The sequence below is a fragment of the Alexandromys fortis genome, unplaced genomic scaffold (genome assembly GCF_014885135.2).
Source record: "Alexandromys fortis isolate MF-2015 unplaced genomic scaffold, M_Fortis_MF-2015_v1.1 scaffold_45, whole genome shotgun sequence".
Taxonomy (NCBI): Eukaryota; Metazoa; Chordata; class Mammalia; order Rodentia; family Cricetidae; genus Alexandromys; species Alexandromys fortis.
The window spans coordinates 6,397,192-6,420,770 of NW_026067926.1; the positions used below are offsets into that span (position 1 = coordinate 6,397,192).

A 23,579-nucleotide genomic window follows, 5' to 3' on the forward strand; every position below is an offset into this window, starting at 1 on the left:
GCGTGCGCGCGCTCGTGGACACACACACACACACACACACACACACACACACACACACACACTAAGACACCATGCAGGCGGCTGCTGATTGGCTGCGGACAGCGGCGTCCGGGCCGGGGTTTTGAGGCGGGAGCTGAGCGGTCCTTGGAGGGAGGTGCACACTCCGGATCCGAGAGCCCCTCCCGCGTCCCCTGCGCCCTGCTAGAGAGCGGAGCTGCGGATCCTGGAAGGCAGGTGCCGAGCCGGCTGAGGATAACGGCCAGGGGTGCAAGTGGGTCCCGCCGTGAGGCGATCCGGGATCCCGCCCCAGCTGCTACCTGGTCCCCACCAGCTTGGCAGCTGTGTCGAGTCCAGCACGGCTAGGGGCGCGCTCATGGAGCACACGCACGCCCACCTCGCCGCCAACAGCTCGGCTTGCGGCTTGGGCTTCGTGCCGGTGGTCTACTACAGCTTTTTGCTGTGTCTCGGATTACCAGGTGAGGGGACCTGAGGGAGAAGGAGGGAAGCCGGGAGCCCCAAGTTGTGGCAACCTACGGGATCCCAGACACCTTCTCGGGAAGTGCCCTGGAGCCCGCTTAGAAAAATAACAAAGTTTAAACCTTGGTGGCAACTGTGGAGGTTTTTAGATCAGCATGAAAGGATGTCGCGTGGCTTGGTGGGGACAGTGCTTGTGTGGCGCCGGGGCATTTTGACTTGTGGGTGTGCAGTGTGCAGTCACTCCAAAGCGCGCCCGTATTCTATTCTCTCTCTCTCTCTCTCTCTCTCTCTCTCTCTCTCTCTCTCTCTCTCTCTCTCTCTCTCGTCGAGTCCCCGAGGGGTCCCAGAAGGGCTGTGTGAGACTTAACTGCAGCTTCTGGGCAGAAAGCTTAAGAAAGGCCCCTCCCCTACCTTTCCCCCACACTATCACCTCACTGAGAACACTTCTGCCACCCTATCCTTCTGTATCTCCCCGCCTAATGCTTCGGAGACCTTGATACTGGCCACTCGAGTTCAAGGAACAATGGGATAAGACCTTGCTATCCGCTATCTTCCCTGAGGGAGTAAGGTATCCCTTTATGTCCAGGAAGAGTCAAGGAGTGCCCCTTGGTATGGAATGGATGGGGCAACTGTTCAGCGAAGTGCACTGGCTACCAGGACTGCCACCTCAGGGCACGACAGTCTCCTTGAGTTTATGTCTGTCTCCTCTGGCTTTACCTCCAGGTCAACCCTAGTCCTCCCTTCTAGGGCAGCTCCCAGGGAGGCAGATGAGTAGCTGGCTGGTCTCACATCTTAATGTCCTCTGGAAAGTGAAGCTGAGACTTGTAGTGAATTCCTGAAGAGAGATGAGCTGCTGAGGGAGAAGGGATGGGTGTCTGCCTGGACTATGTGGGAGAACAACTGGATCCAGGAAAAACAGAGGGGAGGTTGCCTCAGCTTTGGGTCTTTGGATAATCCTGTCATCCACACAATGGCATGTACATTCCTGGAGTCACCTGCAGGCAGAAGAGAGGGCTAGAGACAGAAAGAGAAAAAACCCTGTCCGAGAGAGAATCTCAGCCTCCACCACTTGGCGTCTCTGTTCTGAGGACTTGAGCATCTTAGGATACTGAGAGGTTGGGCTTTAGTCTTCCAAGATCCTTTCCTCAAACATTTAGGGAATCCACTCCCAAGTTAACCAGCACAGACAAGCACAAGTTTCCCTACCTGGGTTCCTGTGGTCCCCGGTGAAGGCAAACTCTCCCCCTAACTTATCCCTCCTGAGGAGAGGGGCTCCACCTCTGATGTACCCTACCAGATAGGGCACTCCTGTAATTACCTGGAGCTGAAATTGATTTCCATTCAGGTTGCATCTCCCCGTCCTGCCCCCCAGAGTCTGTTCCCAGAGCTCCCTATTGGGAGTTGAATTTCTGAGGGGGTTGGATATGTGTGATGCTTGCTGAAGTGAAGAACCAGAGCCCCTCTTTGACAGCACCCCTATCATAGCGCAATGAACCCCCTTCCTGACCTCCCCACTGCGCGTGCTGTCCACTCACTCTCTCAGGCATTTTTTTCTACAAATTCTATGGGGCAGTGCTGCAAAGACAAAGAGGATGACCTCCAAGAGCCCAAAACAGGACGTGAGGTTAGGAGAACGGGACTGCTCAGACTGTCAGTGACCTCAAGTCAAAGTGTCTTGAACCTTCATAGTCTAGCTCTCCTGAACAGCTGCAGTCTTTCCCAGCCATAGCTGCGGCACCCACTGTATGCTAGGCACTGTGCTTGGCGTAGGCTTAGTCCAGGACTTAGGGATTTAAGAGAGAGAAGGGCTGAGATTTGAACTTAGATGGTGTGCATGTGTTTACAGACTTAGCTAACAATTTTGACCACCTACTGAAAAAAAAAAAACACTAAGAATGTGCCAAAGGGCTCCCAAGGGTCTTCAGGGGAACTCACAGTGGAAGCATATGCCTTTAGAGGCAGCCAATGGAACCAGAAGGATCAAGTTCCTGGAGAAGACTGAAGAGGAGATCAGTCTCACCCAACCCATGAGCCAAAAGCATTTTTGTTAGCAACCTGGAAGGCTGGTTCAAAGGCAGGGTCCTTGTTATTCTTGTAAAGCCGTGGTTCTCAACTTGTGGGTTCTCGACCTTTGGAGGGTCAAATGACCCTTTCATAGGGGTCACCTAAGACTATCAGAAAGCACAGATAATTATATCATGATTCATAATAGTAGTAATATTACAGTTATGAAGTAGCAACAAAAATAATTTTACCGTAGGGGGGTCACCACAATATGCAGAACTTTGTTAAAGGGTCTCAGCATAAGGAAGGTTGGGGATCACTGTTTTGAAGCCGCACAGGGGAACAAACATATCCCAGCAAATGAGAGTGCAGACTATTAACCCAGCCTCCCCCAGTGTCAGGTGGTGTGGGGGGCTCTGTGCCTCAGTTTTTTTCTATAAAATGGACATTATGAGAGTCGCTATCCCTGGGGCAGTAGTGTTAAATGGCAGCTTTGGTGAAGGTGAGGAGGTGATTAAGCATGCAGCTCGGTGGCCGCCACTGGCACTGACTGACACTGTGTGACCGCGGTTATAGTTGTTATCCCATGGGCTTGCCAGGAGAAGGGGCTGCTCAACATGATTGGGGAGCCAGCAGAGGGTCCGGGAGGTGCACTCAGCCTGACACTCTAGCCTTGAGAGTTCACCACGATGGCCTCATCTTATAGTCACCATCAATCAGCAAGCCCCCGTCACCTCTGTTGATGGAGAGACACAGCCGTGTGAGGTGTGCCATAGCAACCCGCCTTGCTAGTATTGTTGAAAACTGAGATTTTAATTGAATCACTATTCCCAGCAGTGAACTCACTCCAAGTTTTCCAGCCCCTCCCCCGAAAGAGCTGTCAGCGATGTGAGTGGAAATGGAGAGACGGGTAGGGAATGCCTGGGTGCTTGCCAAGAAGGATCCAGCAATTACAGGAAAGTGGCAGGTGTCTCTGGCCACACACACCCCTAGGTTGGAAGAAAGGGCTTGAAAAAAGCCATGTGGTCCATCCCCTCACTTTAAGTAATTGCCTGTGTGGTCCAGTGCAACAGGCCTGGCATGTGTCCAAGGAATTCCAGTATGAAGTAACCGGCAGAGCTAGCTACTTCGGAATCTGTAGGCAGGCAGTTCCACAGTTTGCCCCATCAGTAAAATGGGTAGAAGTCATACACAATTACCTCCCCAAGAAGCGTCTCTTAATTCAGATACTCCCTATATAAAAATAGCTCAAGTCATACCTATGGTCTTAGCTATTCAGAAGGCTAGGGCAGGAGGATTTCTTAAGATGAGAAGTTGAAGGCCAGCTTAGGCAGTGTAGTAAAACCTCACGCCACAAAACATTCAGAACATGTGGTCCGAGAGAAGCACATGTTCCTCAGTGCCTTCTCCACAGCAGATCCTTTCACCCACATGCTGCCGCTTCGTGTCTACTACCTTCCTATGACCTACACATGCATCTTGAACCCATTTTAAGGCTGAGTAAACTGAGATGCAGAGAAGCACCACATATGCCCCACACCCATAGAGCCAAACCAGAACAAATGCACCTGCTCTCTCTGTTGCTTTGTGTTTCCTTCCTTCCACCAGAAAAGCCATTTTAACTAACCGTGGTTATCAAAGAATATCAGTGCCCCTGCCCTTCATAAACCCTCATGTTTCTCTCCTCACTCCTTTTTTTCTTTTTTTATCATTTATTTATTTATTTATTTATTTATTTATTTATTTATTAAAGATTTCTGCCTCCTCCCCGCCACCGCCTCCCCTTTCCCTCCCCCTCCCCCAATCAAGTCCCCCTCCCTCGTCAGCCCAAAGAGCAATCAGGGTTCCCTGCCCTGTGGGAAGTCCAAGGACCACCCACCTCCATCCAGGTCTAGTAAGTCCTCACTCCTTTTTAAGTGAGAAAGTGGTTTCTTACTTCTCGAGACACAGGAGCTAATGCTGATTGGCTTAGTGGAGAGACGAGGTCCTATAAAGAAATGGCAGAAGAGGGAGGAAGCTATGAACTTGAATGCCTGGGGGTGAAAGGTGAGCTCCCCTGATAAGGAAGGCACACCACAATGTTGTTTTGCTTCCTGAAAAGTGTCCCAGACATGAAGGAAAGCGGGGTGAGGAAGGAGATGATAGTTTGCGATGGCTCCCACCCTACAGGAAGGAAGGTTTTCATAGCTGAGTAGCGAGGGTGAAAAGACCTGCCTCTGATGGCTGGGATAAGATGGAGGGAGCTCGACACACCATAGTTACCATGGTTATTTATCAAAGGTAAATATACGAGTCGCCCGGTGACTGTGCTGGACCCTGCAGAAGTATTCTCTTTAAACCACAAACAGTTTTGATCAAAGAAGGTGGAGTAAGCAGACTAAGAGTGGAAATGTGGGGCCTGAGCCTCTGGGATTCTATGCCATGGCATTGATGCTCATCCCCTGTGCAGCTATGGACAAGTGACATTAACTTCTCCGTGCTACAGTTGCCCTCTCTTTAAAAATGGAGCAGTGATGGTGACAGTCCCTGTGCTGTAGGGTTGACGTGAAGCCTGAACAAAACACCAAACATGGCACTTTGAACACAGTGAACACTCTGTGAGTTACATTGTCATTTGAAATGTAGGGAGATTTCCCAATTTGTTCGATGGCCCCAGCTTTACCCTTTCACCAAAGTAAGACAGATATCAGAAAATAAAACTTTAAACCAATAAGCTTCTTGACCATAGACACAAAATCCAGAAATGGCCAATTTATTCAGCCAGCATCTAAGAGGAGAACTTGGGTTTATCTGGGAATGCCAAACTCATTAAGCATTTGGCAATTAGGTTAACAAACTGAAAAATAAATCATAGTAGATGAGGAAAAAAATCAATAATAGTTAATAGTAAGATATCATCAAACAAATGATAAAGAGAATTTATTTAACATAGAACATGGGATCTTCAAATAACCCAGGACTGCTATCACCCTGAGGGGCTGGAGGCTGAGTGCTCCCCCAACCCCCCTGATCTGGAGTCAGGCAGGAAGAGATGCCCTCCTTGCTCTTCCTCAGCATAGTCCTGGAAGTTCTGGCCAGTGAACTAAGGCAAGAAAGAAACGACGGTATTAAGAAATGAATAAATCCAATCATTTCTATTCATAGATGCTAGAATAGCCTTCAGAGGAGACTTAAAAAGCGTCACAAAGGACCTCCTAAGAACTAACAAGTGGCTGCAGTATGTTTGCAGAATACGTGATTAATATGTTTTTTAAAAAACTACTGTTATTTCTATCTGCCATCAATGAGCAATTTGAAATTAAAAACTTTAGCATAACTTTAGTAGAATTCCAAGTTCCTTTATAAAACCAAAAGAATGGAAATGCTCATTCCTGGAGGTGGTACCTTCCAGGAGCTGAAGGATTGTGGGTCCCCTTGAAACAGGTAATGACGTCCATGCAGCCTGAAACCCTCAAATTAAGAACTGGCGCAGGTTGGCAGGCCTCCAGTCTGTCACTTTCTCCTGTTTGCCAGTCTTTAATTCCTCACCCCACAAGTGGCCACTCTACTGTGCCTTCCTTTCTTATTGACTCTCTTTTAAGGTATATTAGTCCTTTAAGCAAATATAAACTGAGTTCAACTCCCCGTTTCTATCCTGCCTGAAATGAGCAAACGATACAGTGATTTGACTTTCCTCTTTCATTTCATGGTGTCAGCCATTTGCAGAGAATTATGGGACTTGTCGCTCCTTTATATGGCTGTGTAGCGTTCCTCTGTACCCTTTGATCTAAACTCATGTGAGCTGCTTCCTGCCAAAGCACACAGCACTCCGATTTTAGACAGCCCTGCATGCTGCGACTAACGCGCCCTACATCCAGTCCGTGCTGTGATCAGGCACATTCACACTGGACCATAGGACCCTTCATAGATGAGCCGGACGAAGAACACTAGATTTGGGATTATGGATTCCAGCCTCCTCTGGCAGTAACTCACTGTATGACCTTAGAGAGGTCACTTCTTCCGGGGTCATCAAAGTCACAAGAAAGGCTGTTTCTGCATGAGTTCTAGATGGAGACATGACCCTTAGGAGGAAGATAGCAATAAAAATTGTGGAATCACACACTCAGGGTACAGCTCTGCTGCAAGCCGCCTATCCCAGCCTTGAGATGGAGTCTAGGGCAATTGCTTTCTTCTTCCCCTCCTACAACTGAAGTGTAACCATCACTTCAGTTCTGCTCTTCAAGGTTGGGTGTAAAATATAGTTGTGTACAAACTGGAATTGGATTTGCATGTTGTTTGCTATTGTGGCCTCGAGTATAAGACTTCACCTCTCTGAGCCTCGGTTCTTTCATCCCAACCGTGAGATAGTGAGGCCATCAGTTTAGCAAGTATCTGATAACATACCCTGAATTCAAACCCTGGCTCCTCTGCTTAATAATCTGTTCCTCTGGGCAAATTTCTTACCCCTCTGATCCTCAGCCATGAGGGGGATTTTAACAGTGCTGGTTCCAAAGGGCTATTTTGAAAATAAATTAAAATTGTGAAGATGTTTATTTCCATTCTTGGCATGTTGGCTCTCACATGGAATAAGAGTTTGGTGATGTTATTAACCTTCCAGGTCCTAGACTGTTTCTGTGTTGATTAGAAATATAACATACAATGGCTTCTCACAGTCGCTCACACATGGTAGGATCTCCACCAAGAACAACTGACATTGTTTCATTATCTAATATGTCCATGTGTTCAAGCTATATCTATGTCCTGTAGCCACATTTCATACATGCATCTTTACCATAACTATGTGGCTCTATTCACAATAGTGATAAAATTGTGCCCTAACAAGTCCCAGAAGAGCAAGCCCATGAGTTAGCAATAAATCCCTTCATAAACCTAGGGAAGGGGCCTTCCTAAAAGGCTTGGCCTGGGTCTCTGTGAGACTTACAGCAAAAGTGCCCATGCAGGACACACAGTGGGCTTCAGCTGAAGCCAGCAAACATGAGTGAGCACCACATTCAGTTGCCTGGAAAAAGTATCCAGGGTCATGAAAGAAAGGGTCCTACCATGTGCAGCTAAAAGGCATAGGCAAAGCCTGGGAGAGGATGCCATCCAATCAGAGACCGTAATGATGGGTGAGAAGTGGGATGCAGGTGTCATAAATTCAAATACCTGCTCAAGGAAGCAGTCAGATAATGTCTGTGAACAGAGTGGTCCAGTTTGAAGAAATGTCTCACATCTCCTAGGAATCGTGCTTCCCTGGTGTTTTACTAAAAACACATGACTGTTGATCTCTCTCATTTTCCCTCAGTGACAGATGAATGTACCAAAACCTTTCTTTGCTATTCATCACCACTGGCTCTCACGTAACACCTACTTGTGCCAGGCATTCTTTAAGGCACTTCTAATGTGTGAGCTCACTTAATTCCTATGAGGAGTCTTGGGCATGTTTATATCATCACCCATTTTCTGGTGAGAACTTTGGGTCACCTACCCAAGTTCACACAGCTAGGAAAATGCAGAGCAGCCATGTGTGCAGTTAACCAGCTTTATCATGAGAAAATGGTGGCACACGCACCAAGATGACAGGTGACAATTGAGACTCCAGTGGGGATGATCATAAGGAAGGCAGGACCTGGGTATCAGAAAGCCCTCTGCACTTGACTTTCTGGCCAACAGCTCAGTGCTGCCAAATTGCTCCAAAACCTAGAGATCCAGATTTATGTGGAATAGCTGATGTTTCCATGTTGGCAACTAATTCAGAACAATTTTAAAAACATCCTGTGGCCAACACTTTCTGAGCCAAACCAAGCAGATCTGTCTGTGGACTTGCTGTAAACCTCAGCATGGGGAGGCCACAAGAGGACCAAGAAACACCAGTGTGGATCACAGTAGAAATCAAAGCATTGAATCTAGATGGGAGAAAAAGGGAATAATTCAGAAAACCCAAGGAAATAAGTGGCCAAAGGAAGGCGTGCCAACTCCCAGATCCAGGGAATTATCATAAGCTAAAAGAAACTTCTCCAAAAAATACTACAAATTGCATGTTGACAAGGTCTTGGAACACAGATAGAACATTTTGGGGAAATAGAATAATACTTTGGATTTGCCCACATGGGGAACTGGGATGTGAGTACCCCAACCTGCTTTAAATTATTGTCTTATGGCTTCATGTTAACAGGACTTTGTCAAGTGGCCTCCATGCTCAGTCTATAGAACAGGTACTAAGCTACAGGGCTCATGGCATGGATGAGGTGAGACCATTCAGGGCTAGCACAAGACACAATATCTGTCAGTCCATGGCTTCTGGATGGTTTGGATTTGGGTTTTGTTTTATCTTCTGTACTGAGCACAGATACCCCTAATTTACAAAATGAGGGATCAAGACCTCTCCTGAAGTTGCACGGCCAGGAAGGACAGAGTCTTCAGCGGAACTCAGCCCTCCTGACCTTGGCATCCTTTGCTCAGTTGACTGATGTTGATCTCCAGATGCAGGCTAGAGATGGGGGTAAAGGCAGGTGAATAGGCTGGAGCTGGTGGCTCAGCAACCACCCAGCCTTGGGATTTTGTCCTGCTGGCGTCTAGGTACCCATGTGCCTAATATTATCCGTGTGCAGCATCAGTTTCTTCTCTTAATCTTCCTGATGCCAACAAAGGAACATCTCAGCTTGGCAGTGTGTGTCTTTCACACCTTCTTCAGGACGTTTAGTGTATGTTTTGGGCCTTGCCCCTTGCCTGGCAGTAGCATCTGACCCTTACTGCTATTACATATTTCTCTCAGTGCTAGGAATAAAACCCAGGGTCTTAAAGACAAGCAAGTGCTGTGCCACTGAGATATACCTGGGCCTGTGTCTGGTTTTTGTTTTATTTTTTGTTTTTGTTTTTGTTTTCTAGACAAGGCTTTCTCTGTAGCTTTGGAGCTTGTCCTGGAACTAGTTCTTGTAGACCAGGCTGGCCTCGAACTCAGAGATCCGACTGCCTCTGCCTCCCAAGTGCTGGGATTAAAAGTGTGCGCCACCACCACCCGGCTTCCTGTGTCTGTTTCTAAGGCTACCGTTTCTTTATTGTGAGGAGGCTGGCTTGGAAGTCAGGGCTCTGTGCTGTCTGACACGGTGACGCCAGTCATGTAAGGCTATTGAGTACTTGACATTGGACGAGTGCAAGTGAGATGCTGAATTTTTCATTTCATTTCAATTAATTTGAAATTAAAATCTGATCGTTCAGTTATTAGAAAATAACTGTCTGGTTGGACAACTTGCGTATGAATTTATTCATTCGGCTCTGTTTTATGACCTCTAAATAGAGGTCACGAAAAATTCAGCACACACAAAGAGATGTACTGCAACTGCGAACCTCACGCTGGATTTTGAAGACAGCACAGGAAAAAGAGTTAAATATCTTAATAACTCATGAGGATTACATGCATTGGATGTGTACAGTTAAACTATAGTGTTAAACTTTTATTTCTCTTTATTTTTTATTGTAGCTGCTAAAATTAAACTGTATATATGATTCTTATATTTATATTGGGGAGCATTGTTATGTAAAGATGTAGATCTATGAGGTAGGCATAGTGGCTTACTCCTGTTGTCTCAGCGCTTAGGAAGCCAAGGTGGGAAGACTGGTATGAGTTTAAGGCCAGCCTGATCTACACAGAAAGTTCCAAGCCTGAGCTAGAAAATGAGTCAGTCTCTCTCTCTCTCTCTCTCTCTCTCTCTCTCTCTCTCTCTCGCTTGCTCTCTCTCTTAAAAAAAACATAAATTTAAGGAAGAAAGACAAGTCATTTTCAATCAAAATGCAAATTAAACAATATAATAGGTGAAACATACTTTAAATGCAGCAAAAATCATAAAGTTTGTGGTATTTCAGCAGGTTGGGTTCCTATAACAAAACCCCGTAGTCTTGTGACACTGGAAACTTATTTCTCATTGTTCTGAAGGCTGAAAACCCAAGGTCATTGTCTCAGCATGCTCTGACTCTGGGGAGGGCTCTGTGCATGTTGCAGACTGCCCATTTATTGTGGGCTGTTTCCACAGGAAGAAATGGCAGAGAGCTCACTGTGACCCTTTTCTAAGACTGATCCTCTTCCTGACATGCTCAGCTCTCGCAGTGCCTGACCCTTAGTACTTCCCACTGGGGTGATATGAGGACAGAGACAGTCAGTCCCCCACATAGAACCATGCTTCAACTCTGGGGACGCTCACCAATCGCAATACTCTGAATGGAAAACTGCACTCTAAAAGATCTAGCCAGTTCCCCAGCCTGACACAGTTGGGCCCTAAAACTTCAAACCCTGTGTGCTTTGGTCATGATAGCGCAAGAAATGGTTGCCAACCTTCAACACCCATACCACCCCAAGACCTGTGCCACCTTGGGAAAATGCAAAGGAAGTCACATAAAGGGTGGATCTTCCGTGGGATTAAAGAAAGAGGACATCTCTGGATGCAAAGTAGCCTGGCTTGAAGGTTACAATAAGCTGAAATACATGACAAAAAGTTAAGGACTTTTCTCCTCCAAATGTCTGCTATCATTTTTCCCTGGAAAAACTGGGGGGGGGTGGTGACAACTCAGAAAGCATTGTCAAACTTGATTTGCTTCGCTGGGTTACATTTCTATCTGCCCCTTATCCACCCAGGTCCCCAGCATTGCCAGGTGCTGGATGCTGTGTCAGCTGCATGACAAACCCCAAAAGAGCTATTCCTTTCTTTTTGACATTAACATACCACCAAATACACCAAGTTAATGTGCATGAGCAATCGCACGTGCACATGCGCGCGCGCACGCGCGCGTGCACACACACAATATCAGAAATCCACTCAAATGCAGCTGTGCAAATGCCATGATATTGTGAGAGTTCATCACTGGAGAACTTGACCCAGACTAAAAAGTCAACAAAACCTCCCCTCCAGAAGGGACACTTCAAGATAGAATGACAGGGAAGGGGAAAGGAGGAAGAAAGTAAGGAAAAGGAGAAGACAGGAGAAAGGGGGAGGGAAAGAGGACAGGGGAGGGAGGGAAGGGAGAGGAGAAAAGATAAAGAAAACAAGCTGGGCCAGGAAGGGATTGCTACACATAAATCCGGACAGAAAGAAGGCCAGAGTATCTGGAATGACAGGGAAGTGGGTACAAGAAAAGTGACACAGAACACCAGCCTCTTCCAAAGGCCAGGTGAGCGGCTCTGAGCTGGGACAAGCCATTTTCCAGTGTGTGAACCAATGCATCCACCAGTGACTCCTCTCCTGCTTGTTTGCCAGAGCGCTTGGCAGTCAGCAGAGCTGGGGGAATTGCTTTTCCGCTACAGACATTTCTTATCGTTTCAGCTAAGTGCAAAGCAAGCTATCAGCCCCGTCATTTCAACCGAGGGACTCTAGCCAGATGCACAAACAGACAGATGCAACGCGCACAGAGACACATATAGACGCACACCAGGCACGTGAGACACACTGGCACTCACAGAGACGTGCACATGCATACACACACACACACACACACACACACACGCCACTGCCAAAGGCAAAGAACGGACTATGACTCTACCCTTGCTGCAGCTCCCTCCCCACCTTAGCACTCAAGGCCTCACCTCCACAGTTCAGTTCCTCCAAGTGCTTTTACCACACACTCCCTGCTTCTGTGAAGAAATACAGTGGCTTCCTTAAAACGTATAGATTGGTATAGCATTTGGAAGTTCCAGAAGGAGCAGGGCTGTGAGCAGGACAAGGCTGAGCAATCCCTAAATGAACCCGAGGTCCATAGCTCTGCCCCTTATAGAATATGTTCCCATATCATGTCTTTCCTCCATGTTCATTACATGTTTCATACAATGGGCATGTTCTGTATGTTAGGAATAGCAAAGAATACCTGGGAGGTCCCTGTACTTCTCCATGCTACTTGAGAGACAAACGGCAAGCCAGTAAGTAAATGTATAAACAAAACCATTTAAGGTACTGATGTGCACTTGGGCAATAATGTCACAGGGAAAGGTGGCAGGGAGATACAGAATATAGTGCCAGAGAAGAGCTGCCCAGACAGGTGATACTTGAGTGAAGTTTGAGAAGGAGCTGTCTGCAGGGACACCGGGAGAGGGCATGGAAAGCAGAGGGAAGAGGCAGGTTGGAAGCCCAGAGACATTAATGAGGCAGCACCCAAACCCACTGTGGTTGGATCACAGCAAGTAAGAAAACGTGGTTGAGATGAGCGTATGTGCTGAGTTATGAAGGTGCTTTGCACAGCTGGACGCTACTATGAGTGTTGCTAGAAGACACAGTCCTTAGAGCAGGTGACTTGGTCTAGCTTGCCATTCAAAGCTCTCTGAAGACATTAAGTGTTGGACCACAGTAGGAGAAGGACAGAGAAGAGGGTGCAGATCGTCGCAGTAAAGGGGACCTCAAGAGCACAGGGAGGGAAGAGAGACCTGTGCATGGCATTCACAGTACAGCCACTGGCACACAGCAGGAGTGAGGGTCAGAGGACACAGCATAGCCAGCGGCTTGCATCCTAGCTCTGCTCCTCCGTTCATCATCAGTTGCAGACTCCAGGGCAAACAGAGACAGCCAGGAGGGATGGGCAAGTCCACGATGTCCTCAGACCCCAAGGACACTTCTGCCTGTCTCTTGGGAGCTGTGGCTAGGTTCCCATGGCACACAGGGAAGCTGACATCTTGACTGTGACTATGGATCAAGCCGTGGGTGGCCAGAATCATAAGCAGACAGAAAACAAGAGCCTGAGCTGAACTGTCGCCTGACAGAGGTGAGCAGGATGGAGAAGGTCACCTTCAGCGCTGTCATTTGACAAATGAATGGGATGGCATTCTGGCCAGCCAGGCGTTGTCACCATGACTGCATTCAGCTCCGATGATACAAAATCTGGCGAGAAATTTCTACCACACAACTCAGATAGAAATTCCAAGAACATCTTGTATGAACAGATGTAGCTCAGGAAAGGGCGGGGCTGGTGGCTTCTTGGGTCTTCTCGGCATAGACCTGGTTGACCCTTGAGATAAGGCTTTTTGTTGTTCCCAGAACTAGTAGATACACCCCAAAAATGTTAGTCAGGTGGACACTGGCTACCACTCTCCTCAGCCACCCTCTCTTCCTTTCCTGAAGTGGTCTGAACCAGCACCACCCCCCACCCTTGTCCATCAATAACCAGAAGATACATTCCAGATCATGGGAAATGTCTGCTTAAGCTTCTTTCCACAGCAACAGCTTCCCCTAAGGTTAGGCTGGAGACCTAGCCTAACACTCCATGGTTCTAAATGCAAGCTTGACAGTATTTAGGAGGCTATAGAGAAGAGTGTGAGCTCAAGGCCAGGTCAGCAGGACCACATAGCAGGACATAGCCTCCAAAAATATCTGTATTTCCCCTGGTGAGTCTTCCCAAACCATGACAAAAAAAGAAAGAAAAAGAAAAGAAAAGAAATAAACTTAGGGCCAAAACCAATAGCGTCCTTGAGACCAGGTTTATGCTACGCAGGTCATCCACACCTCTTCTCCTCGCCTCCCAGCACACAGATTTTTTTTTTTAAAAAAAAGCATCTAATGTTTTGTTTTTCCCTCATTTTGCCTCTAAAGGAATTTAAGTTGTCTGTTTTCATTCCTGCCTCCAGTCTGTCTACATGGACTATGTACATCACATGTAAACCCGTGAACACACACACTCATCCATTTACACCTTATCGCACTCCTTCAGCTGTCGTACATGGACTTCTTGTAAAACTGGAAGTTAGAATATCTGCGTTTGGCTTCATCTGGACTTCCTGCCTGTGTGTAACTGTCACCTATAAATTTCCATGTCATCATCTGTAAAATGAGGGAGAATGCTCACCTGGCTGAGGCCAGGCCAGGAGACAATATAAACAACAGACACCTACCAAATAGAAGCCTCCCTTTCCTAAGCCAGGTTGGGATTTCCTATTATCTCCCCAACTGGGCTGTTCAGGCTACTTCGTGAAGAGCCAGGTTCAGTTATCTGAGATACAACTTTGAGTCAAGGAGGATAATAAAAGAAGGAGAGGCAAAAATGAACATGATGTGTGTTTAAAACCTCACGTACTAGCAAGACCAGAAGGCAAGTCAAAAATCATAATAGGTGTCATGTTCTACAATAGGGGTGAAAGTGCTGGGGGAGTAAGGTGTCCAAATTCCTGAGGAACTCAAAAGAGAAGGGTTTGTCTTTCCCTGAGAATGCAAAAACAGATGCCTTGACAGTAAGCATCTCTTAAACTTAAATGCTCTCTGTTAGTCCTTGGCAAAGAAAGATGGAATAGAAGGTAGCTGGGGGGGTAGGAGGGAGGGAGGGGGGGAGGGAGGGAGGGAGGGAGGGAGGGAGGGAGGGAGGGAGGGAGGGGCGTATGAGTGGACAGGTAGGTGGATGGATAGATAGATAGTTAAATAGATGGATTTATGGATGAATGGATGGAAAGACAGATAGGTGATTGCCTTCCAAATGTTATAAGTGTAATATTCATACCAGCCTCTAAGAAACTTGAGTCATTGCCATTGTAAATATCTTTCTTATCATCATCATCACCATCAGAATTATCCTTCTCATCAGCACCACCATTTCCTGGGCACTTCATATCTGCTAGGCATTTTGCTTCACGCGGCCTCACTTAATATTCATAGCTATACCTGGGAGCCTGGCACTTCCATCACGTCTACTTCGCAGATAAGGAAGCAGGCTGTAAAAGAAAGTGACCTTCCCAAGGTCATCCAGCTAGCAGGGAGCAGAGCTGAGGTGTACTAGGTCTGCCCATCACTGCTCATGCTTTGTGCTTGCCCATGCCCTGCTGCAGATGTTGGCATTCAGGGCACGGGACAAGACAAATGCTGTGTCTACTGACCTCTGACTTGGTTCGCTCTCCCATCCTGGTCTTTGCAGACACTCTAAGGAACTATATCTTCCTTCTTGACTGAGGATTCTCCCAATGCCCCCTTTGCTCTCTCTCTAAGCAGATGGCTTAATTACTTGAAATCATTTTTTAACCAAGGACACATAGGTGAATTCCCTCTCCACCCCATACTAAGTTACAAAAGCGGAAATTGAGTTGCTTCTTTTTTCCCCATAAACTAGAATATTGTGATCAAACAATTCTCCTTTAAAAAAAATTCTTCGTCCAGACCTTTCCTAGGTTTCCCTTGTCACCCATGAAAGGGTACAGGGTCAGCCGGGACTCAGAATTCTAAATCCAGTTCATGTAGTGAATGCTGATTGGCCACCCAGTCCATGCAAGATGCTATTCCTAATGTTTACAGAGTCATCAATAACAATCCCTAATGTTAATATAGTGCTGACCGATAGGCAGTGAATTAAAACTTACAAAGAACTCATCCATTATGTAACGGAAGCTTGGCAGAATTAAGTGGCTACCCTAAGCTACTTCTAGAAGGCAGAGTTGAAAACTGCACTGCATGCCAGGACTTCACAACCAGGGCTGTACCTTCCCTGACAGGGCCCGCCCAGTGAATCTTGTGGGGGGTTTTCCATCGTCCATTCCCTTCAGAATTGTCTACTAGTTCCTGGTGCCGCTGAGACAATGAGAGTTGGGCTTCTGGTGTTGAGGAAGGGATAGTCCATGGACCAAAGATGAGCCTTGCCAGTACAGTTGTGGGTTAGTGGCAGTGCTGGGAGAGACCCACTATGATCTGTGCATGCTGACCACAAATTCATGTGTCTTCACACATAGGCCAAGTAGCTCTCTTATGAGACTCATGACTAAGCGACAAAGAATGATCTTGATCCTTACTTGTAAGTCATGTCCTGTCCGGTAGGCAAAAGAAGTAAACTGACAAAGTATTATGGTGTGTGCAATAATCAATATTTAGTCCCTTTTAACCTTTTACAACACGCTTTGTGGACGGCATTGCTTCTTACCATACAGTAGAGTGATACACCCTAAAGAAAAAGTTCAGGACGATCGCACAGCCCCAAAGAGTGACACCTCCTTCCTCCATTGCTCTCCACATTAGCTCAGCCAGACTCTGCATCAGTGCCACAAAAGAGCTCACAGAAATGAGTGAGCCTAGAGTTGGCTCTGGCTCGTTGTTTCGGAGGGTTCATCCATTGCGGTGGAGTGAGACATGGGCCAGCAGAGCTGCTCACGTCACAGCAGCCAGGGAGCAGAGAGAAGGGAAGTGCTGGGGCTCTCCGGCTTCCTCCTTTCCCCCTTTGGCCTTAGCCAGGTCTACAACCCATGGGATAGTGCCACCCACATTCAGAGAGAGTCTTCTCTTCATTTATGCTTTCTGGAATCGCACTGTGCAGAAGTGTGCCTCAGTTTCTAGGTGGTTCTGCGTCCTGTCACATGACAGTTAGGATTAATCATCACAATAGCTAATGTTAACTGAGTGCCTACTCTACATCAGGCACCACTGTAGGTGCCTTACATGAACTGACTCGTGCAATCCTTCTCAATCCATGAAATAGACACGATTTTCATTAGATTTATTTATTTTTATTTTTCTGTGTATGAGTGTTTTACGTCCATGTATGTAAGTACACCATGCGTATGCATTATCTACAGAGGCCAGAAGAAGGTGTCAGGTCTCCTGGGACTGGAGTTACAGAGGGTTGTGAGTCATCATGTGGGTGCTGGAAACAGAACCTGGGTCCTCTACAAAAGCAACAAGTGCTTTTAACCCCTGAGCCATCTCTCCAGCCCTGATGCAGAAATTATTAATAAAGCAGAAGCACAAAATTAGGTGTGAATGGTTCCTAGTCACAGTGGTATTGTGACAAAGCCATGCTTCCAAGCCACTCACCCGGCATCTTAGTCTTTGTTCTTATTTGCAGCAGGAGGTCAGGAGGTACATGTTAGTGTTGCTTCCAGAAGCACAGATCTTGGTTCCAACATCACCCAAAAGGGCATTACATTAATGCTGTAGCCCCTCTCTTCAGACATGGGTATTGGAAGTTGAGGTTCCATCTGTGGCCATGCAGAAGAATCTCCACCAGCCAGGAAGAAATGTTTTCTCTGAGAGGGGTGACAGGGAGAATGGTTTTTAATGTCCCCATTGACTCGATAGGATTACAAGCACACTTTTCACCTTGGTAGGAGCCAGGAGGTAACAGCGGAGATGTGAGTGACACTGTGAGACTTTGGCTACCAGCCAAGCTTCTTGAGGACCCAGGAGACAAAATAAAACCAAGACAGGAAGAAAGCCCTGTCCCTGCCCCACTCAGAATGTAGGTGTTCTCCGGTAAGTGGTTTAGGGCGTGTGCAGGGAATCCTCCTCTCCTGTTTCCTGATCGGTCACAGCTGATGTACTCAACTCTTGTTCCTCTTTTTTTCCTATTCCTCTTGTAACTTTTCAGTTGATCCTTCTGGGTTTTGAAAAGCATAACTATCTTTTCTACAATTAATAATAATTATCATAGTTATGGTAGCTTCCACCTCTTATTTTTGATCCTACATATGACTCTAGCTGGCATGAGAGTTTGGATTCTTTATTAGAGACATTACTATGTATTCAGGGAATTGGTTTGACCTACAGTACATTATTAGAATGGGGAAATAGATTAAGTTTCTGACCAAAGAGACAGAATGGCATTGAGGACAGCAGACCCAAAACAGAGTAAAGGTGTCCCTACAGCAACTTCTGCAGAATGTGGGTATCTAGACTCACATGCTACTCCAAGTTCTCTTTGTCCGCGTTCTGCTGTGCATTAGGTATCATGGCACAGACTGAGCACTCCACCATAAACAAGACAGAAGGACACAGGGCTATCCTCATGACAGCCCCAGTGCCATGACAGCCAAGAAAGGAGACGCAGCCATCCATATATGAGTATTTCGGTAAAGAGTTAACTCAATGTGCTCTTACGGGCAGGCAACAAAATATTACTCCAGGTTGCTAAACCTGGTTGTGAAATCAATAATAACCAGGAAACAGGCTGAATTTTTATAAGCTCCTAAAATCTATTATAATCTATTTATCTGAGAATGCGGAGAGATGAGAGCATTGGAATTAGAGCTTTTCATGTATGAATGCTTTTGAGAATGTGGATTCAAGAGAAATTAGCAGCTATTTTAATTTTCTGCTATCTCGTTCCCCATACCAATCAGGCTACCTCCAAAATATCTCCTGATAATTAGCATTTGCCTAACGCTCTTCCAGTGTGTAAGGCTGCTTCACGGGCGTTATCTCCGGCAGTCCCCCAAAACAACCTTGGAAGTTTGCAAAGCAATTTCATAGAGGTTATCACACTGGGCTCTTGAATTCTCATCCCTCATTCCCCTGCGGTCCACACAGCAGCCAAGCCTGTCGTCTTACAGTTCTGCAAACACAGCACGTGTTCACACTTCCGTGACTTTGCACTTGTGACTCCACCACCCTTTCCTGGTTTGACCAGAGTGTCTCATTCATCCTGGGGAATCCGTAAGCAAGGAAAGGGCAGGGTCCCCTGAAATTGTAAGCAGCTGGTGGATGGTACCCGTGATATGAAGCAGCCCAGCGGAAGAGAGAGCAAAATTTCTGGCTTGCAGACTGTGTGACTATTGATGGAAACAATGGTCCCTTCTTAAAGAATTGTGGCAACTGATGTATTGTAGTTGAGAAATACATGGGTTCAAATCCAGACTCTGCTATTTAGGGACTTTTTTATTTAGCAAGCAGTGACATTGGGGACAGTCACTAAATCTAAGTCCATATCCTCTCCATTACAGGATTGGTCTAGTGAACCCCACCTTCAACGTGAGGGGCAGAGCGGCAATCTTTGAGTATGAAGCTATTTCTGCCATTTCTAGCTTGTAATAAGAGACTGCCAGATGGGAGCCATTGGGATGATTGTGACCACTTCTTTTGTGACAGGAAAGGGTATAGAATCATTTATTGACACTGTCCTCCTTTTTACTGCTCCTGCAGTGACTGTTTGCAGTTTCCCTTATTTCTGGGAGGACAGGGATTGCTTTCCCCATCGACACTTAGTGTCCTGACTTGAATGTGGCATTTTTGCTCAGAGTTAAAGAAGACAGTTTGCTTTGTCATCGGCAAGGTTATAGCAAGTCTGGGGGACATCAGGCTGGCACTGCTGGTGGGTGACCAGATGATTCATGAAGGACAGACAAGAGTCATTCAGATGAGAGGGTTGTGAGAAGGACCACAGGAAAAGAGGCGAGCACAGAAAGACCAAGGGCTGGAGACAGGGTGCCTTGTTTGGAGAGCTTCGCTTCCCCGGAGAGTAGACAAAAGTAGTGAGTAAATTCAGAAGGATGCTTGAGCAGAGGCAAAATCCCAGCCACGCCCACCACCCATGTCCAACTCTACAAACAATCAGTTTTCCTCAACAGACAGAAAATTTCATTAACTTTTCCAAGGTCACCCTCTTAAACTGGTTTGTGTTGCTAGAACAAAATGTCTGAGGTAGGTTGATGTATAAGGAAAAGTGGTTTTAGTCAGCGCATGACTCTGGTAGCTGCAAAATTCGAATAGCACCACGCCAGCATCTGGCAAGGGCATCCTGGCTGTGTCAGGACATCACGCAAACACTGACACAGAAGGAGGTACACTCAGAAGAGTGAAGCCACATGTTGGGAGAAGAAAGGAGGCCAGAGGAGCTAGGCTTGTCATAGGAGCTAACTCCTGTGAGACAGGAATCAGTTTCCCCAGAAGAACAGGCATCAGCTAGTGAGATGTCTCAGCAGATAAGGCACTTGCCTCCAAGCCTGAAGACCTGAGTTCAAACCCCACCCCCAGAATCCCCACATGATGGCGGGAGAGAACCGACTCTCCTGTCCCACACAAACCTCGCATCGCCACATCTCTGCCATGGCATTCTGCCTCACACATGCGCACAGACAGAATAAATAAACATAAAAAACAGAAAGAGCCATCATGACTTAACTACCAACCACCAAGGCCTACCTCTTACAGGTTCCATAAGCTTTTAGTACCACTCTGGGGAGGCCAAACCCTCAGGACAACCAGCCTTATCTAAACCGTAGCGGTCATACTGCAAGCATAGTTTAGGACTGAAGTCATTGTGCACACCATCATTGCTGAGCAGGAAGGGCACAGCGTCTTCCCTTTATGGCGCACATGCTGTGTCCTGAAACCAGAAAGGAACAAATTGCTCCAACATCCCAAGGAAACCATCTCCCACCGGTTCATCTCAGTTTGGGAAGACCCAAAACTCCCTCCTCTCCATCACTCCCAGGGTCCGGAGGAGGGTTTTCGGAAGCTCCCAAACTAAAGCCATTTCCATATAATTATGCCTCCTTGACCTACATGTCATTCGGCTGTGTACTTGGGCTGGAAGCATGCATGCGTGCACACATACACACACCAAAATAAAAATCCAATTTCTCCAACCATAGAAAATTACTTTCCAAGGTCCCCAGGTAATTAGGCATTGTCCTCTGGGTATGGCCTGTTCCCTGCCTGTCCACATCTCCCAGCACAGACAACACCACTTCGACCCTGCATCTGAACACAGGTCCCAGTGTGGAACAGAACATTCTGGAGGACAGCCTTGGAGGGCGTGCACCTGGGCTGTGAATGCTGGGACATTTTCTGCTGTTCCTGGACATCCAGATCCCTCCTCTGCAAAGCCAAGAAGGGGGCAAGGAAGCGCGCACTGCGTGGGAAGAGGTTATTTCTCAGTTTCTCAATAGCCTGCCTTTCTTTTCGCATCACAAGGATGAGGAAGCTCCAGGGCTGACTGTATTCACCGGCTTTGTTGATATGCATGGCAGAGCCTCTGCTACACACAAACACACACACACACACACACACACACCTCATTACCCTTCAGAAATACCTGGGGTTTGATACAAATAAGCTTTATACTTAGTAAACACGTTAATACTTATAACGTTTTTATGGCTCCCCATCGCCTTAAGATAAAGCCCCTCCAGTGGCTGCAAGAACACTGAAGTGAAGAACTGTTTCCACTTCTTTCCTAGCCACTGTCTCTCTGTCTCTATCTCTGTTTCTGTCTCTCCCCTCCTCTCTTCTCCCCCCGCCCCAAGAAAGGGGAAAAGATGCCATAGATAAGGAGGCCTGATGAGGACAGCTTGAGCACATGGAAGTGTGCTGTCAGCATGACCTGCCCTTCCGGTTTTCTTCTCTTTGTAATGTATTAATTTTGTGCATATATGAGTTCCGGTGTGTTGCATGGAGGCCGGAGAACAACTTTCTGGTGTCCCAACATCCTTGCCTTCCACCTCGTGGCAGGATCTCTTTCGTTATTTCTGTTGCTTGCACTGCTTACGCTAGGCTAGTGGTCCACAGGCATCCAGACAATTCTCCTCTCTTTGCCTCCCATCTTGCCGCAGGAGTGCTGGTATCACAGGCGCTCGCCACCCCAGCCAGCTCTTTATATGGGTTCTGTGAGTGGAACTCAGGTCAGGAGGACTGAGGGCCAGCTAGAACTTTACCAGCTGAGCCATCTCCCTGGTCCTTTCCATCTGATTTTCAAATGAAGCTCAAATCCTAACCTGGGCATCTATCTGACTTTCCACCCGACTCAGAGCCTCAGACCTGCTAAGACACAGTAGCTCATAGTGAAGGCCTGGAAACAAAGCAGAGCCAGCCTCTGTGTTGAAGGCAGAGCAAAGAGGCTTGCCAGAGTGTCGTAGGAAAAACACGAACTCTCCCTCACCCAACGGAATAACCAGAACCACTTCTAAGTACTTCAATGGTGTCAAATCATCTAATTCACACACACACACACACACACACACACACACACACACACACAAAACCCTGAAAGGTAGGTGTTGCCATCCCCGTTTTACAGATGAAGGACGCTGAGATGCAGCTTGTTGAAGAAACTTAGCCGGGATCCCAAAAGTAAGGCTCAGCAAACATGATCTAACTTGTTGGTTTCAGAATCAATGATCTCCCCGTCCCCACTTTCAGAATGTTTGCTGTACCAGAAAGGAGACTCACACTCACAGGTAAAGGAAGCCCATAACTGAAGGTCTTGCACTCCGGGCACGGTACAGCGTCTGCGCATGTGCTAAACTCCCTCATCCTCCTCAGTAGTCCGGCAGGAAGATGTTCTTTTTCTTTGCATAGAGGAAGAGTGGTAGGTTAAACTGGATCCTTTGGATTAGAAAATTATGGCCTCAAGAAGATCCCTATCAAACACAAATCGACTTAATTTCCAACCAGTCACCGGCCAATTTGATTGAGTCACCCAATTCGTTTCCCACGGGAACCCTTGGAAACTTTCCAGTGTGTTCCCAACACACCAGACCTTCTGTGTGTCTGCAGAGAGCACTGACCGAGCACCAAAAATTGCTGTCACGTTAATAATTATCAGCAAATTGGCCCTGCTAAGTCTGATTTGAGCCTGTTTACCCATCTAATAGCCATGTACACACATTGTGGTCCCCGTGTTGTGTGATCCATGAGATCGTCACAAAAGCTTCCGAGTACCGCATCGTTCTTTTTCTCACCCGTGGGCAAACTAATGCACAGAGAAGTTGGAGCCATGGCCCCGAATCACACCGACAGAAAGTGGTAGAGGCTCCCCGTTTCTACTTGTCACATGTGCCTTTCTGGGATAATGCCAGTAGCCCTTGAGTGTCTTTCTCGGCCATGAAGATGGGGTCCATCCATGGCCCTCGTGGTCAGCTCTAGCAATGTCTGTAACAGGAGTCTAAAGCAGCATGTTCTCACCAGATCATTTCCCCCTAATGTTTCCTGCTATTGAGGATGCTGGATACAAACCTCGAAAACAGCTGGGGTTTGAAGTCAGACGGATGGCTGCAGTCTACACACAGCCTTGGTTGTTGGGCAGTGAGCTGTCTTGAGGAAGCGGCCCCTGAGAGCCATAGCTTTAAGGCTAGAAAGACAGCCTGAGTCAGCGACTGGAGAACTTTAGTTTTCCTGTGTTCCTCATGCTCCTCTTTACCGTGCGTGCTTCTCATGGTCACACGTTCATGCCTTTGCTCAGGCTGTTCTGGGACTTTTGACTCTGTCTCCATGGCCTCTAAGGCTTCCCTGGACCCTGACCATGAGCCAGAAAAATGACTGCATCTCTCGAGCCACACTTGCTGCATGCCCAGTGTCCTTTCTGTCCTCAGTACATGAACAGCACAAGACACATGTTCAACATATGCCCCCTCAAATGAGAGAAGCAAGTCCAGAAACATGTGACTTACCCAAAGAGCTTGTGGG

At 47.1% G+C, this 23,579-nt stretch overlaps 1 protein-coding gene across 1 annotated transcript in view; it reads left to right on the forward strand.

Annotated features, from left to right (window-relative positions):
• Positions 1-237: 237 nt before the first annotated feature.
• The window catches only part of Gpr139 (G protein-coupled receptor 139), a 42,126-nt gene continuing 18,784 nt past the window's right edge, over positions 238-23,579 (forward strand). Inside the window, exon 1 of the mRNA XM_050143382.1 lies at positions 238-476. Within this exon, the coding sequence (XP_049999339.1) occupies positions 374-476 (103 nt within the window). The 5' untranslated portion in view covers positions 238-373. The remainder of the gene's footprint in view (positions 477-23,579) is intronic.